Source organism: Rhinopithecus bieti, unplaced genomic scaffold (genome assembly GCF_001698545.2).
Source record: "Rhinopithecus bieti isolate Rb0 unplaced genomic scaffold, ASM169854v2 scaffold_11252, whole genome shotgun sequence".
Classification (NCBI taxonomy): domain Eukaryota; kingdom Metazoa; phylum Chordata; class Mammalia; order Primates; family Cercopithecidae; genus Rhinopithecus; species Rhinopithecus bieti.
In genome coordinates, this window is record NW_016806895.1 from 777,025 (window position 1) to 792,167 (window position 15,143).

A 15,143-nucleotide genomic window follows, 5' to 3' on the forward strand; every position below is an offset into this window, starting at 1 on the left:
AATTTTCCTGCCTCAGTCTCCCAAGTAGCTGGAATTACAGGTGTGTGCCACCATGCCCGGCTAATTATTTTTTCTTTTTGAGACGGAGTCTTGCTCTGTTGCCCAGGCTGGAGTGCAGTGGCACGATCTTGGCTCACTGCAAGCTCTGCCTCCTGGGTTCTCCTGCCTTAGCCTCCCGAGTAGCTGGCACCACAGGTGCCCGCCACCATGCACAGTCAATTCTTTGTATTTTTAGTAGAGATGGGGTTTCACCATGTTAGCCAGGATGGTCTTGATCTCCTGACCTTGTGAGCTGCCCGCCTCAGCCTCCCAAAGTGTACTTTTTATAATTTTAGTAGAGACGGGGTTTCACCATGTTGGCCAGGCTAGTCTCAAACTTCTGACCTCAAGTGATTCACCTGCCTAGGCCTCCCAAAGTGCTGGGATTACAGGCAACTGCACCAGGCCAGCTTCCTTACTTGGAACATTGGATAAAATGTCTTGACGTCTGTCTGGTAGAAATACTTCAGAAGCAATGATCTGGTTGGTGGCCAGGGGTGGGGACACAGATGAAGCATAACTGACCACACATCATTAATCTTTGCTGAGCTGGGCGATGGGCACATGAGATCATTCTTTTTTTTAAGTGAGACAGGGTCTTACTCTGTCGCCCAGGCTGGAATGCAGTGGTGGAGTCTTGGCTCACTGCAACCTCTGCCTCCTGGGCTCAAGCAATCCTCCTACTTCAGCCTCCTAAGTAGCTGGGACTATAGGCATGCACCACCTTGCCTGGGTAATTTTTGTATTTTTAGTAGAGACAGGGTTTCACCATATTGCCCAGGCTGACACTTTTTTTTCTTTTCCCTTTTTTTTTTGAGAGAGTCTTGCTCTCTTGCCCAGGCTGCAGTGCAATGGTGCAATCACGGCTCACTGCAGCCTCAACTTCCCGGGCTCAAGCAATTCCCCCACCTCAGCCTTCCCAGTAGCTGGGACTACAGGCATGTACCACCATGCCCAGCTATTTTTAAATTTTTTGTGGAGATGGGCTCTCATTGTGTTGCTCTGGCTAGTCTCGAACTCCTAGGCTCAAGTGATCCTCCCACCTTGACCTCCAAAGTGCTGGGATTACGGGTGTGAGCCACTGTGTCTGGCCCTGTGTCTGACATTTTCCATGATAAAAAAGTTAAAATAAAAATGAGACAGGCTATAAAAATGACATTTCACAGGTCACTAGTGAAAATGGCATGCGGGTATTAAGGGCTTCACACAGAGCCTGTGGGAAGGCTCCTTTCCTTACAAGCAGTAAGGTGTGGTTTCTCCCTTTTACAGGTCAGGAAACCACTGTTCCCCACAGACTTAGGTACTTGCCCAAGGTCATGTAATAGTTAGTGAGGGAGCCAGGCTTTATTTATTTATTTACTTGACAGACAGTGTCTTGCTCTGTCACTCAGGCTGGAGTGCAGTGGCACAGTCACAGCCCACTGCAGCCTTGTACTCCTGGACTCAAAGGATCTTTCCGCCCCAGCCTCCTGAGTAACCGGGACTACAGATGCACGCCACCACACCTGGCGAATGTTTTAAATTTTTCGTAGGGATGGAGTATCCCTATGTTGCCCAGGCTGGTCTGAAACTCCTGGCCTCAAGTGATCCTCCTTCGTCAGCTACGAGAGCCACCTCACCTGGTCTGAGAGCCAGGCTTTAAATGTAGTTCCAGCTGCTCTGAAGCCCAGCTCTCACACTCCAGCTGTACTTCCTCTTAAGGGAGATTGCCACAGCAAATGTCAGTCTTATTCATGGGCAGACATCCCCTCCACATATGCTGCTGGGGTGTGCAGCAATACCATGGGGGACATCTAAGCGTTGGCTCCTGGCAGCAGGAGGAATGAGGTCACTTGGGAGAGGGGATAGCATCAGGGTGGACTCACCCCACACCACTGCTTGGGAGACCTGTATTTTCAGCAGTACCTCCCAGGGCCTCCTTTTGAAATGCTGGTTCTAAGCCAGGCATGGTGGCTCATGCCTGTAATCCCAGCACTTTGGGAGGCTGAGGCAGGCAGATCACTTGAGGTCAGGAGTTTGAGACCAGCCTGGCCAACATGGCGAAACCCCGTCTCTACTAAAAATACAAAAATTATTTGGGCACGGTGGTGCGCACCTCTAGTCCTGGCTACTTGGGAGCCTGAGTCAGGAGAATCGCTTGAACCCGGGAGGCAGAGGTTGCAGTAAGCTGAGATTGCACCACTGTACTCCAGCCTGGGCGACAGAGGAGACTGTCTCAAAAACAAAACAAAACAAAAAAAGCAAAACAAAACAAAACAAAGAAATGCTGGTTCGGGAGGCGCACAGCCCTAGACTTTTGGGCTATATCCTTGTCAGTGACTGTTGACCAGCTTCTGGTTGTTACAAGGACACCTGGAAGACTGGAGACCCATTTGAGCCAAGAGTGGGGCACATCAGGAAGACTAGGAGATGGAAGAGCACTGGTCCCCTGGGCTGCTGGCCCTCTTCTTGCTCTGGCGTCCAAACGCAGAGGTTGGGAGCGGGGAGCAGTCAGGCAAGGAATGTGCAGCTGCTACCAGAAAGAAGCGTTGCTCCCTTTGCCATTTTGCCAAAATACAGCCATTCACTGTGATAGCTTAAGAGTGGGTCTTGGCCGGGCGCGGTGGCTCAAGCCTGTAATCCCAGCACTTTGGGAGGCCGAGACGGGCGGATCACGAGGTCAGGAGATCGAGACCATCCTGGCTAACATGGTGAAACCCCGTCTCTACTAAAATACAAAAAAACTAGCCGGGCGAGGTGGCGGGTGCCTGTAGTCCCAGCTACTTGGGAGGCTGAGGCAGGAGAATAGCGGGAACCTGGGAGGTGGAGCTTGCAGTGAGCTGAGATCCCGCCACTGCACTCCAGCCTGGGCGACAGAGGGAGACTCTGTCTCAAAAAAAAAAAAAAAAAGAGTGGGTCTTGGGTCGGATGCGGTGCCTCACACCTATAATCCCAGCACTTTGGGAGACAGAAGCAGGTAGATTGCTTGAGCCCAGAAGTTCAAGACAACCTGGGCAACATGGCAAAACTCCATCTCTACCAAAAAAGATACAAAAATTAACTGAGCATGGTGGCACATGCTGGTAGTCCCAGCTACTCAGGAGGCTTAAGTGGAAGTTAGGTTTGAGTCCAGGGAGGTGAAGGTTGCCATGAGTCAAGATCTTGCCACTGTGCTACAGCCTGGGTGACAGAGCCAGACCCTGTCTTAAAAAGAAAAAAAAAAAAAAGAGTGGATCTTCTCTATCTGAACAGGTTAAGTGTGTGTGTGCGAGAGAGAGGGTGGAGGAGGAAAGGAGGAATGGGAAGACGAGGAGTTATTCTCTCCTCTTGTTCTGTATAGAAAGCATATCAGATGACATTCTCCCCAGGAACCTCAGCTGAACTCTGGGATGAAGCCTTAAGGGGCAGGGGCAGGTCTTCCCATAGACCCTCCCTGCCCCCAGCTAGGCCCCGAGGACCCAAGAATCAGCCAAAAGAATGTAAGGAGATCTCATCCTGTTGTGCTATCCCCTTTGTAACTTGCTCCTGGGGAAAACAAGACACAATGCTAGCTCCTTCCCAGGCCCCTGAGGTGTGATCACTCTTGTTCCAGGGAGGGCTTAAGAAATCACAGTGGCCAAACAGCCCAGCCTCTCTCTCTCCCAGGCAGTAACCATCTGGGGGGGAAAAAATAGGGCAGTAACCATCTGTGGCGGGGCAGGGGGAAGAAATGTCAGAGGACATTTCTCAATCTGAGGGTGTGAGAAATACTTATGTACCTTAGAGTTTGGAAAGCCCTTTTTTCAGTTAATCCTTAAAACAACCTTGTGAGTTAGGCATTAGATAACCTTTTGTCAAACAGTTCTAGGCTTTGTTTCACCTAAATCCTTCAAACTTCAGTTTCATTTCCTCTGCAAAGTTAGAGGCCTGTCCTTGGTTAAATTCCACCACCGCTGTGGGCAGAAATAATCCTTTTTATGCCTAATTTTTCTTGGGCCTGGTGTATCTGCCCTACACGAGCACAAAAACTCCCTGCCCTGCTGCAGGACCCTCCTTGGCCTCCTTCCTCACTGCCTCTCTGTCTCCTGCCTTGCCGCCCCTCCAGTGATCTCAGCGTCTCATGGCAGCACTCATCAGCTCTGCCCTCTCTCCTCCCAGGTGCCCCAGGGCTGCTGCTCCCCTCTGGGATGACACCCCAATAGGTACCCACCTCCCTTCCAACACCATCTCCTAGCCCATCTGACCCCACCAGGTGACAGCACATCTAGCTGCCTCCCTGAGCCAGCAGGGCATTCCTCCAAAGGCTGACCAAAGGCTCAGTGGAGCAAACAGATACAGAAGGTGCAGGTAGCCATGTGGGTTGTTTATGAGCAATCGGGGCCATTAGGAAAAGCTCCTTTGGCCTTTGGCCTGTGGCCTACTTCAGACCCAGGACAGGCATTCTCCCAGGGTCTTCTGCATGGGGATGCTGGAGAACTGTTGGGCAAAATAGGCTTTGTAGATTGGCCCTGAAGCCTGGCCATGATACGACATTATTCCTGTAGGGGAAAAATGTGCCCTAAGTTTCCACATATGTTCATCACAGCACTGTTCACAATAGCAAAGACATGGAATCAACCCAAATGCCCGTCAATGGTAGACTGGATAAAGAAAATGTGGTATATATACACCATGGAATACAATGCAGCCATAAACAGGAATGAGGTCATGTCCTTTGCAGGGACATGAATGGAGCTGGAAGCCATTATCTTCAGCAAACATAGGAACAGAAAACCAAACACTGCATGTTCTTACTTACAAGTGGGAGCTGGGCGATGAGAACACATGGACACAGGGAGGGGAACAACACTTAGCGGGACTGGCAGGGAAGGGTGGTGGCGGGAGAGTATTGGGGAAAAGAGCTAGTGCATGCTGGGATTAATACCTAGGTGATGGGTTGTTAGGTGCAGCTGACCATCATGACACACGCTTACCTATATAAAAACCTGCACATCTTGCATACATACCCTGGAACTTAAAAAACAAATAAATAATTTTTTTTAAAAAGAAACAATAGAGAATTTTTAAAAAATGTGCCCTAAGTTCCAAACAACTGGCTTACAAAAGAGCCCTTGTCGTGTGGCCCCAGTGGCTTCTTCATTATCAGTATCCCTAACTTCTGGGGGTGAGATCTTGAGACCCAACAGTTTCTAAAACAGGTAGGATTCAGAGCAACAGGTTACTGACCCATCTTCTCTTGAACCTCCTTTGCCCCAAAGGTGAAGGGTGGAGGCAAGCCAGGGAACTGTTGGGCACTGATTATATTCCAGGTGTTAAATGCTTACATTAAGTATTTCATTGATTCTCACAGCAGCCTGAAAGGTAAGTATTATTACCCCCATTTAGAGCAGAGGAAAATGAGTCTCAGAAATGAAGTAACTTGCTCAAGATTTATTAGCCAGTCACTGCCCCCTGCAGGTCTGCCCACCCCAAAGCCATGCTTTTCCTGCACATGCCTGGAGGGGGTGGGGTGGGCATGATGCTGGGCCCTGACCCTCCTAGGACCTCTTGTTTCAGGAGAGCCGGATCTATGCTGTGGCCACATCAGGCATGCGGCTCTCAGACGTGTCTCCCAGAAGCAATACTGCCTGCTGCGGTGAGTTCCATATGTGGGAACTTAGGGCACATTTTTTCCCCTACAGTGAGTCCCCACGTGAGGCTTGGAGGCACCAAACACCCAGGGTGGGCAGGGTGGGCAAGCGGGGAGGAGAAGACTTCAAGCAACACCCAGGGCCAGTGTTGCCTGGCACCCTGTTCCCCTCCCCAGCAGGTGAAGTTCAGGTGAAATCACAGCAAGGCCCACCTAGGAGGGAAAGGGAAGTCGTACAGGTTCAGCTACATCACATCACTCTGTGAAGTAGCCAGTCACAGAGCTGAAAGGGATCTGAGAGGGGGCCTCCAGCCCAGCCTCCCACCTGCACAGGCTTCCCTTCTGCAGTGCCAGGGCCGTGGGTGGGAGGAGTCCCAAGTGTTCTGATTTACATGGACCCCACTCACTGGCTTCTCTCCAGCCAGCCACCAAATCTCCACAAGGAGGGCTGTGGGATGGTCCCATAGCCGCATGATTTGTAACTCACATCTGCAATAGTGGAACACTGTGCAAATGTCATGAAGGAGAAAATGGTTAAAGGGTAAGGCTTTTGGATTCTATTGTGAGGGATCCTTTACCACATGGAGATCATGGTCCCCAAAGTGAGTCAAGGTGGAGAAGATGAACAGAGCCCTGGCCCCCCTCTTGAGATCTGTCACCGACTTGCTCCTGGAGGCAATGCCATCTGCCCAGTTCTCTGCTTCTCCCACACCTCTTCCTGGGTTATGCCCTTGAGTAATCTCATTCCTCTCTTCCCTGCTCAGCTTCAAGCCCTCCTGCCCTTGCTTCCCCTGGGTCTTTCTCTGGCCTGGTCTACAAGAATGTCACTGTGCCTGTCTACACAGCACTGAAGGGGGTAAGAAACTGCTGCACAAATAGGGGGTGTCTCATCAGCAAAGGCCCCTGGCCTCATCATCCAATGACTGGGGCGGGGCTCTAGGGCCAGGCTTTTTTTATTTTATTTTATTTTATTTTATTTTTTATTATTATACTTTAAGTTCTAGGGTACATGTGCATAACGTGCAGGTTTGTTACATATGTATACTTGTGCCATGTTGGTGTGCTGCACCCATCAACTCACCAGCACCCATCAACTCGTCATTTACATCAGATATAACTCCCAATGCAATCCCTCCCCCCTGCCCGCTAGGGCCAGGCTTCTACACATAGTTACCCTGGCCAGGGAGCTCAGCCCACATGTGTCATTTTGTTTTATTGTTTATTATGTTGTGATTATAAAATTCCACATTTACAAAATTTGAATCAGTATGAATGTGGACAAGGTAAGAAGGTTAAGCCTATGCCCGCTGTATGGGCCTCCCCCTCTTTTCTCATGTCTGCCCCACTCCCCAGGTCCCAGAGGGCAGCAGGGCTCCTTCTAGAATTATTTAGGTATATTCCAACTTATATTCCCATAACGTCACTACATTTTAAAAACAAAAATCAGATATAATTGCAATATTTTCATACACATTTTTGTCTCTGTTATTGGTTTGTGAATCATAATAGTAATACTTGATAAAATTTTTTACAGAAGAATAAAAAACCAAAAGTGAAATTTCCTCTCACATGGCTTTTCCCTAATTCGTAAGCCCAGAGGAAGCTATCATGAATGTTTAGTGTTTATTCAGTAAGGCCTTTTGATGCATTTATAAATATGCAGCACATTCTCACTGTCTCCTGTGTGCACACAAAAGGTGCTCATATACATGTCGTTCTATGCCTTGCTTGTTCACCTAACCATGTGAATAACCACATGTCAGGTTTTCCTTCCCTACCTCCTCCTTTTTTTTTTTCTGAGACGGAGTCTGGCTCTGTCACCAGGCTGGAGTGCAGTAGTGCGACCTTGGCTCACTGCAACCTCCACCTCTCGAGTTCAAGCAATTCTCGTGCGTCAGCCTCCCGAGTAGCTGGAACTACAGGCACGCACCACCACGCACAGCTAATTTTTGTATTGTTAGTAGAGACGGGTTTCACCATGTTAGCCAGGATGGTCTTGATCTCTTGACATCGTGATCCACCTGCCTTGGCCTCCCAAAGTGCTGGGATTACAGTCCTGAGCCACCGCGCCTTCTGCAGGTGTCCAGTACCCTTGGTATCGAAGCACCGTAACTATTAATACCTAAAGCTTTCCTCCAATGATAATTTAGGCTGTGTCCCTATTTTTCTCTAATATGAATGTTGCCATGAACATCACTGTGCACATATGTCTTTGTGAACTTACATCTACATATTTCTGTAGGACAGAGTTCTGGAGGTGGGATTTCTGGGCAAATTATATGCATGTTTTAATTTTTGACAGGTACTGCCAAATTACCTTCTAAAAATGCCTTACACACTAGAGTTTCGTTTTCCTCATCTTCTCCCCATACTCTCACCAACACTTAGTCAGTCACTTTAAATGTTTGCCAATGGAGATGCAATCATTGATTGTTGCGACCCCACACATTTTTAAAGCTTGCATGGCACACTCGGTCTGTGGTGTAGCTTTTGGGCCCCCTAGTGGCAAGGAGTGAGGGTTACAGTGGGCAGGCGTTCAGTCGTGATGGGCAGCTGCTTTGGGGACCACAGAAGATGGTGTGTGGGAAGGGAGGCCTGAGAAACATGGAGGTCATGACACAGGAGTGAGGCCAGGAGGGACCTTACACTGGACAGTTGTCTGTTCAGAGTCCCGGCTGGGGGTTGGCCACACCATGGGCGCTTGGAGCAGGAGTGCAAGCTGCAGGGTGGGAGAGGACTGTTTTGCAGCCTGAGCTGCAGTGAGGGAGGGGCCTGTCTTGCAGAGAGCCACGCAGATCAGCAACATGCCCTTTATGGACGAGTCCTCTGGGTCCGACGATGACTGCAGCTCTCAGGCGAGTTTCCGAATCTCAGTTCCCTGCTCTGAGTCTAGGAAGACCAGTGGACTAGGCAGCCCCCGGGCCATCAAGAGAGGTACAGAGAAGAGGAGCAGGGGTAGGGTGCAGCAGCAAGGAGCCCCTCACCTCTTCCCATGGGCACTTGAACATGGGGATCCCCACTTGATCTGAGCTCGTAACCCCCCAGCAGCTCCACCCCCAGCCCCAGAGAGCGGGTCCCGGGTGGGTGGTCAAGGCTCAGCAGCTCCTGGACTGCGTGAGTTGGGGAGGTGTGGGACCCAGGCTTTGACTCCTCCTCCCTCGGCAAGGTGTCTCCATGTCCTCACTGAGCTCGGAGGGTGACTACGCCATCCCCCCAGACGCCTGCTCGCTGGACAGTGACTACTCAGAGCCTGAGCACAAACTGCAGCGCACCTCATCCTACTCCACCGACGGGCTGGGCCTGGGCGGGGTGAGCCGGGAAACGGGCAGGGGCAGGGTGGGAGCAGAATGTCAGCAGAGGCTGCTGGGACCCTCAGCACAAGACAAAGGCAGTAGCCGCCTGACGTGAGGGGTCCCTAGAGCTGGGGGATGGGGGCAGGGAGCGTGGGCTGGGGGTGTACAGTTATGGAGTCAGACACAGACCCCATGAGGAAGGAAGGAGGGAGCCCAGAGAGCTCCTGGAATACCAGCAATGGCTAGTTACTGAGAGTATGCTGTGGCCCACCAGGCCCCATGAGTTTTCCATATATGACTTTGTTTTATCACCTGGAATGCTAACGCAAGCTAACATTTATTGAACTCTTAGAGGGCACCAGGCACTGTGCTCAGTTTCCAGGCATTGTCTCATTTGTCCTCACAATCCTCTTGGGGTCATTAGCCCATTTTATAGATGAGAAGCCTGAGGCTCCAAGCTGTGCCACTATATGCCAGGGCTAGCATCCATCCAGATGTAATTCCCCATCCCTTGCTCACACCTCTCTACTGCCCCATCATCTCCCTGGCTCCATGACCCTCCAGTCCCGCCTGGCTGATGTGTCCATGGTTGCCCAGACCTGCCTTGCCCTCTCCCTGCTCTGTGCTGCCTGGAATGGTCTTCTTCCTCGTCTGTCTTTGAGGGAGTGGCTGACCTGTCCTAACAAGGCCAGCTCAGGGCCGGCTCTCTCCTGAAGCTCTCGCTGGCCAGCCTCTCCCTCTAGCAGCCCCTGCTCTGCTACCTTCTCATAGTGAGGTCTTCCCCAGCTAGCATGGGAGCCCTTCCTTGGCAGGACCACCCATGTTTTATTTAGTCCTCCCTGAACTGTAGCAGGGTATGGTATTCTGAAAATACACTGAGTAGGTACTCAATAATTTTGTATTTCATTGATGACAGAGTAGTGAGGCAGCTGGACCATTTGGACCTGTGTGATGTCTGGGAGCCCTGAGTGATTTCCCCTTTCTTCATCTTCCCCCTACACCCTTCCACCCCTCAGGAGTCACTGGAGAAGTCGGGCTACCTGCTGAAAATGGGGAGCCGGGTGAAGACGTGGAAGAGGCGCTGGTTTGTCCTGAGACAGGGACAGATTATGTACTACAAGTCCCCGGTGAGAATCTCCCTGCCCAGCACTGCAGTCGAAAGGACTCCACGTCACACCCTGGACTATGTCAGATGGGATGGAGGAGGGGGAATGTGGCCCAAGGCCAGAGAGCAAAGGTCTGGCAGGTGGGGAGAGGCAACCTCACTGGACACCTGAAGCTTTGAGCCACACTTGGGGACCTAAGCCTGGCCATGAGTTCTCAGAATGAAATGGGGAGGTTCTCAGAAGGATCCATGTTCCTGATTAAGGTTCCATTTAGCTATAACCAGAATCTAGAATAAGTCACCCATCATAACACAGCCGGAATGCTGGGAGTCGTGTTTCCCTTTGCTTCGGACCTGGAGGAAGAGCTGAGCGTAAATGAGGTGCTCCGGAAAGGCTCCACATTCAGTGGCTCTCCTCCCCAATACTTTCTGTACAGAGTGATGTCATCCGGAAACCTCAAGGCCAAGTGGATCTGAACTCCCGCTGCCAAATTGTTCGAGGGGAGGGTTCACAGACGTTTCAGGTGAGCATGCTCCTAGCTGCTAGTATTTTAGACAGAGAGGTGCTGGGTTTGGATATGGCTATGAGTGAGACAAAGATGGGGCCAAATGAGCATGAATGAAAGACTTCAGATCAACATTTGGATGTGATCCTAACTTGTGAGTACAAGAAAGGAAGAGGAGACAGAATATGAGAGATGGAGTGAAGGAAGGACAGACAGGGAGGAAAAGATGAGGAGGAAAAGAAAGGAGGGAGCACTAGGGCAGGCAGAAGGCCGGTCCCTTGGGTTCAGGGACAGGTGCCACCTCAGAGCCAGGTCCCGGTTACTCCATTCTCCCAGCGTGCTGCCCCGCCCCCACATCTTGCCCTCCACAGCTCATCTCTGAGAAGAAAACCTACTACCTGACAGCCGATTCACCCAGCCTGCTGGAGGAGTGGATCCGGGTACTCCAGAGCCTGCTGAAGGTGCAGGCCACCGGGCCTCCAGCTCTGCCTCGGGGTGGCACCAAGCCCACCGTGAAGGGCTGGCTGACCAAGGTACAGGGTGGGGCTGATAGGGCAGGAACGTGTGCCTCCTGCGAGTCAGGGGAGCGAGGAGTGGGGTGCCGAGGTTGGTGGGGTCCCCCTTATACGGGGTTCCTTTCTCTGGGAGCCTCCTCACAGTGACTCGCTGGCCAGCCCTCAAACGTGGTCTGGCCACACAAGGTGATGGTGAGTGATTCCCTGGAAACAAATCAGGGTTGTTGGAACAAATATTCTCAAGACAGAGAAGGGAAGGGATTATCTTGTATCCATTTTGAGGTCATTAGGGGCTGTCACCCACACCTTGTACCCGCCTCAGTATTAATAATGGGAGGAAGAGACCTGGGTGAGGTACGTATGGCCCCTCAAAGACTTAAAGCTTAAAGTATCCCAGGCCTGCCTGAAAGACATTTTTATTAGGGCTCTTCTGGTTGAAAAGAGCAGAGAAGCAGTTGTTAAACCCAAGAAAATGGAAGTTGACAAGGAAGTACCTTAGCTAAACCAGAACACCAGCAGGAACCAAAGCGACTTGCACTTAGCAAGCTCAGGGCTGGCAGGCTCGCTCTGTGCCTCTGCTTCTCGTTCAGTCTGTTTATGTCATTCTCCTCCACCCGTGTGCAGCTTCTGTTCCCTCATGATGCATGGTTGCCCAAGGGCTTCAGCCCGCTGTTTTCCCTCCCTCCCTCCCAGCACCCTGACAACTGTGGCCTCTGCCACCTAGCAAGTTCTTCCCATTTTCATATGCCTGGAGGGGACATCTGATTGGTCTGGCTAATCATTTCATGGCAGGTCATAGGTCACTGAATAGCCCATGATGGCTGGGGTGCCACAGGGCACCATGGCACCCTCACTGTGAAAGGGGTGGTTCCATTAGTAGGGAGCCCGAATGGCATCTCCATCTCTACCATAGGTCAAATCTGTCTCTCTGTGGCTTCTCTTTGCCAGTCCTGGATTTATTTCTGGAGTCACCTAGTTCTCTTTGCCAGTGCTGGATTTACTTCTAGAGTCACCTACTTCTCATAATGCCAGTTCATGTCTGTCTTACAGGTAAAACATGGCCACTCTAAGCTGGTCTGGTGCGCTCTTGTTGGAAAAACCTTCTACTACTATCGGAGCCATGAGGACAAGGTACTTCCTCAGCCTCCTCACAATACCCACTCTCCTGCTTCCCCTGAAGCATATGACTGCCGCTGCATGTACTGGTGAAAGTCCCTACCCCACGTAACCCCATGATAAATACAAAACCAGTTGGCTGGATCCCTCCAGAGTGTGAGATTCTGCCTGTCTGGGTTTCTGGTGCTTCTCCAAGCAAGCCTCATTCTGCTGCCAGCCTGGCTGGGATGCTATAGTCTCCACCTCCCCATCCTGTCATCTGTCCATATCCACCATTCCCAGCTCCACGGAGCCTATGTATTCAGAGAAAGGAGACTCCCTTGTCCCCCACTGGCTCTCCCATTCATGGAAATCTCCTGTCCACAGCGACCCCTGGGCTGCCTGCCTGTGCGGGACGCGCACATAGAGGAAGTAGATCGATCCTGTGACTCAGACGAGGACTATGAGGCTGGAGGAACCAGACGGTTGCTTTCCTCCCACTGCACCCTGGTGATCCACCCTGCAGAGCACAGCCCCACCTACCTCCTCATTGGCACCAAGCATGAAAAGGTAAGGAAGAGGGCTGGGCCTCCAGGGCCAAGCTCAGACCTGTGATTCTGATCTTCTCTTTCCCCTGAGCTTCTCAAAATTCAAGTTTATTCCTTTTGGACACTTGGGCAACTAATATTCTCTGAATGGGAATACTCCTTTATACTGAATTTATTCCCAGTGACCAACATTGCTTCACTGAGGCCATGTGATAGAATCGGAAATTTGGAAACTTGGGTTCATGTTCACCTGATCCTCAGTCTTTCCAGGTAGCCCTGACTCATGCCAACCAAACTAGCTGAACCCCACATGGGCTTGGCCCCTTCAAGGAGTCCTCCTTGGAGCTCTTGCCTCCACTCTTCCCACCCCGTCCCCATCCGATGGCTTTCTGCCCTCTTCCAGGATACGTGGCTCTACCACCTCACAGTGGCTGCGGGTGGCAGCAGTGCCAAGGTGGGCACTGCCTATGAGCAGCTCATTGGAAAACTGATGGATGGTGAAGGAGACCCAGGTAAGGCAAGGGTGGCCACCACTGCTTGGGTCGGAGGGTAGTAGCTTGGTGACTATTGGTCCAGATTCCAAAGTAAGCAGCGTTGTACTGTGAAGCTGTTTTTAAAACATCTAAGCCACAGAGAGGAAGTTCCCATCCAAGCTCCGGGGCCCCTCTGTCTCCGGCTGAGATACTGAGGTGACCACTCTGCATCTGGGGGAGTTTATCTGGGAAGCAGGCTTTCCAGGGACCTGGGTAAATGTTTTACTTGGATCAACCTGCTGCATTGCTGGCTGGGCAGAGGGTTGAGGAAAGAAGGTAGCTGGTTAATCTATAGTTAGAGTTTGTAAATAAATGAGTGAAGCCTAAATTGGGATCGGACTAACCTGTTTGGAGTCTTTGTTTTGCTACTGATTCTCAGGGCCCTGAGGAACTAATTAATGGCATATACCACACACACCCCTTTACTACTGCTCTGAGGCTTGTTTCTGACCAATTCATGTGCTCCTCCATCCAGACCTGACACAGTAAGAAAGAGGCCTCCCCTGCACACATCCACTTGCACTCAGACACCCATAACCTTGCACACTCATCCCTACTGCCATTCCATGAGGAAGGCCATGCTTATATGAGGGTGCTCATTGCAGTGCCCACCTGTACCCCCCACACTCTATGGAGGATAAACCCAGCACAACCCAAGTGTCGCAGATAAACCACTCTCTTCCCCATAAATTAAAGATGGCAGTGAATGGGAGGTGAGTCCCCTCTCAGTATTAACTGTCCCTGCTCTCTGGTTCTGTGCTTTGGGCAGATTCGCCGCTCTGGAGGCACCCCATGCTGTGCTACAGCAAAGACGGCCTATATGCCTCTCTCACCACCCTGCCCTCTGAGGCCTTGCAGACGGAGGCCCTCAAGCTCTTCAAGGTAAAGTGGGGTGGCGGCCAGGCCCACCGCTGGGATACTTGCAATACTTGGGTGGAGAAGAACTGTGCCGTTGGGGACAACCCACAGAGGGATCTGGAGAGGAAAGGAAGGAAACTTCCTGGGGTCCCTATCACTTCCTGGATGGCAGGAATGTAATCCTGTCACTGGGAGGGAAGCAGCTCTGGAACGTCATGCACAAGTCCTTGGGAAATGCCAATGAAAACTCTCTCTGGAGGAGCTCCCCTCCTCCTGTAGTTAAGCAGGAAAGACCAGGTTTATGTTGCTTCTGGACCTGAGAGATTTGGACCTATTTTAGCATGTTCTTTGTGAATGTCTGAGTTTTCTGTTTTTGTTTTTTTGTTTGTTTGTTTTTGTTTTTAATGAATTTGTCTTGTTTATGTAATGAGAACATTTTAAAAAGGAAAGCTTCTGCCCCAAAGTAGCCCATAGCCCCTTTAAGTAAACAGAGATGCCCTCCAACAGTAGCAGTGCTCCCTCTTAGAAAGGGCTGTCAGTAAACTTGAACCTCCCTGGAGCCCTTGGAAAATGGCCAAGCCACTGAGTTCTCCGAACCCAGGGGAGGCTGGTCTGCTGTGCTCACTGCCATTCCCTCCCAGTCCTGCCAGCTCTTCATCAACGTGCCGGTGGAAGCTGCCTCGGTGGACTACCACGTGTCCTTGGCCCAGACCGCACTGCAGGTCTGCCTGGTTCACCCCGAGCTGCAGAGTGAGATCTATTGCCAACTCATGAAGCAGACCAGCTGCCGCCCACCTCAGAAGTACTCCCTCATGCAGGTAGGTATGCCAGGGGTAGAGCAGCTGACAGAAGCCATTGGCAAGGGCTGCCAGGTGGGAAAGGTGGGAGGAGGTGACTGGACAGGCATACTGTGAGCCCAGCCAGTGGCCAGCCTCCGTATTCCAAGCTGCATCAGTACAGCTGAGCTGTCTGTGCACAGACGGTTGATTGCATTCTGGACACAGCCTGACCAAGCTGGCTGTCCCAGCACCCACAGCAAGTTGGGGGCTCTGGTTTGGGGAAAG

At 51.3% G+C, this 15,143-nt stretch overlaps 1 protein-coding gene across 2 annotated transcripts in view; it reads left to right on the forward strand.

Annotated features, from left to right (window-relative positions):
* The window catches only part of PLEKHH1 (pleckstrin homology, MyTH4 and FERM domain containing H1), a 56,200-nt gene that overhangs the window by 31,403 nt on the left and 9,654 nt on the right, over nt 1-15,143 (forward strand). For both annotated transcript variants that reach the window (XM_017878594.1, XM_017878595.1), the window contains 12 exons: nt 5,554-5,632; nt 6,391-6,482; nt 8,410-8,560; nt 8,793-8,935; nt 9,936-10,046; nt 10,462-10,548; nt 10,902-11,063; nt 12,096-12,176; nt 12,528-12,710; nt 13,092-13,200; nt 13,991-14,103; nt 14,721-14,897. In XM_017878594.1, the coding sequence (XP_017734083.1) occupies nt 5,554-5,632; nt 6,391-6,482; nt 8,410-8,560; nt 8,793-8,935; nt 9,936-10,046; nt 10,462-10,548; nt 10,902-11,063; nt 12,096-12,176; nt 12,528-12,710; nt 13,092-13,200; nt 13,991-14,103; nt 14,721-14,897 (1,488 nt within the window). The remainder of the gene's footprint in view (nt 1-5,553; nt 5,633-6,390; nt 6,483-8,409; nt 8,561-8,792; nt 8,936-9,935; nt 10,047-10,461; nt 10,549-10,901; nt 11,064-12,095; nt 12,177-12,527; nt 12,711-13,091; nt 13,201-13,990; nt 14,104-14,720; nt 14,898-15,143) is intronic.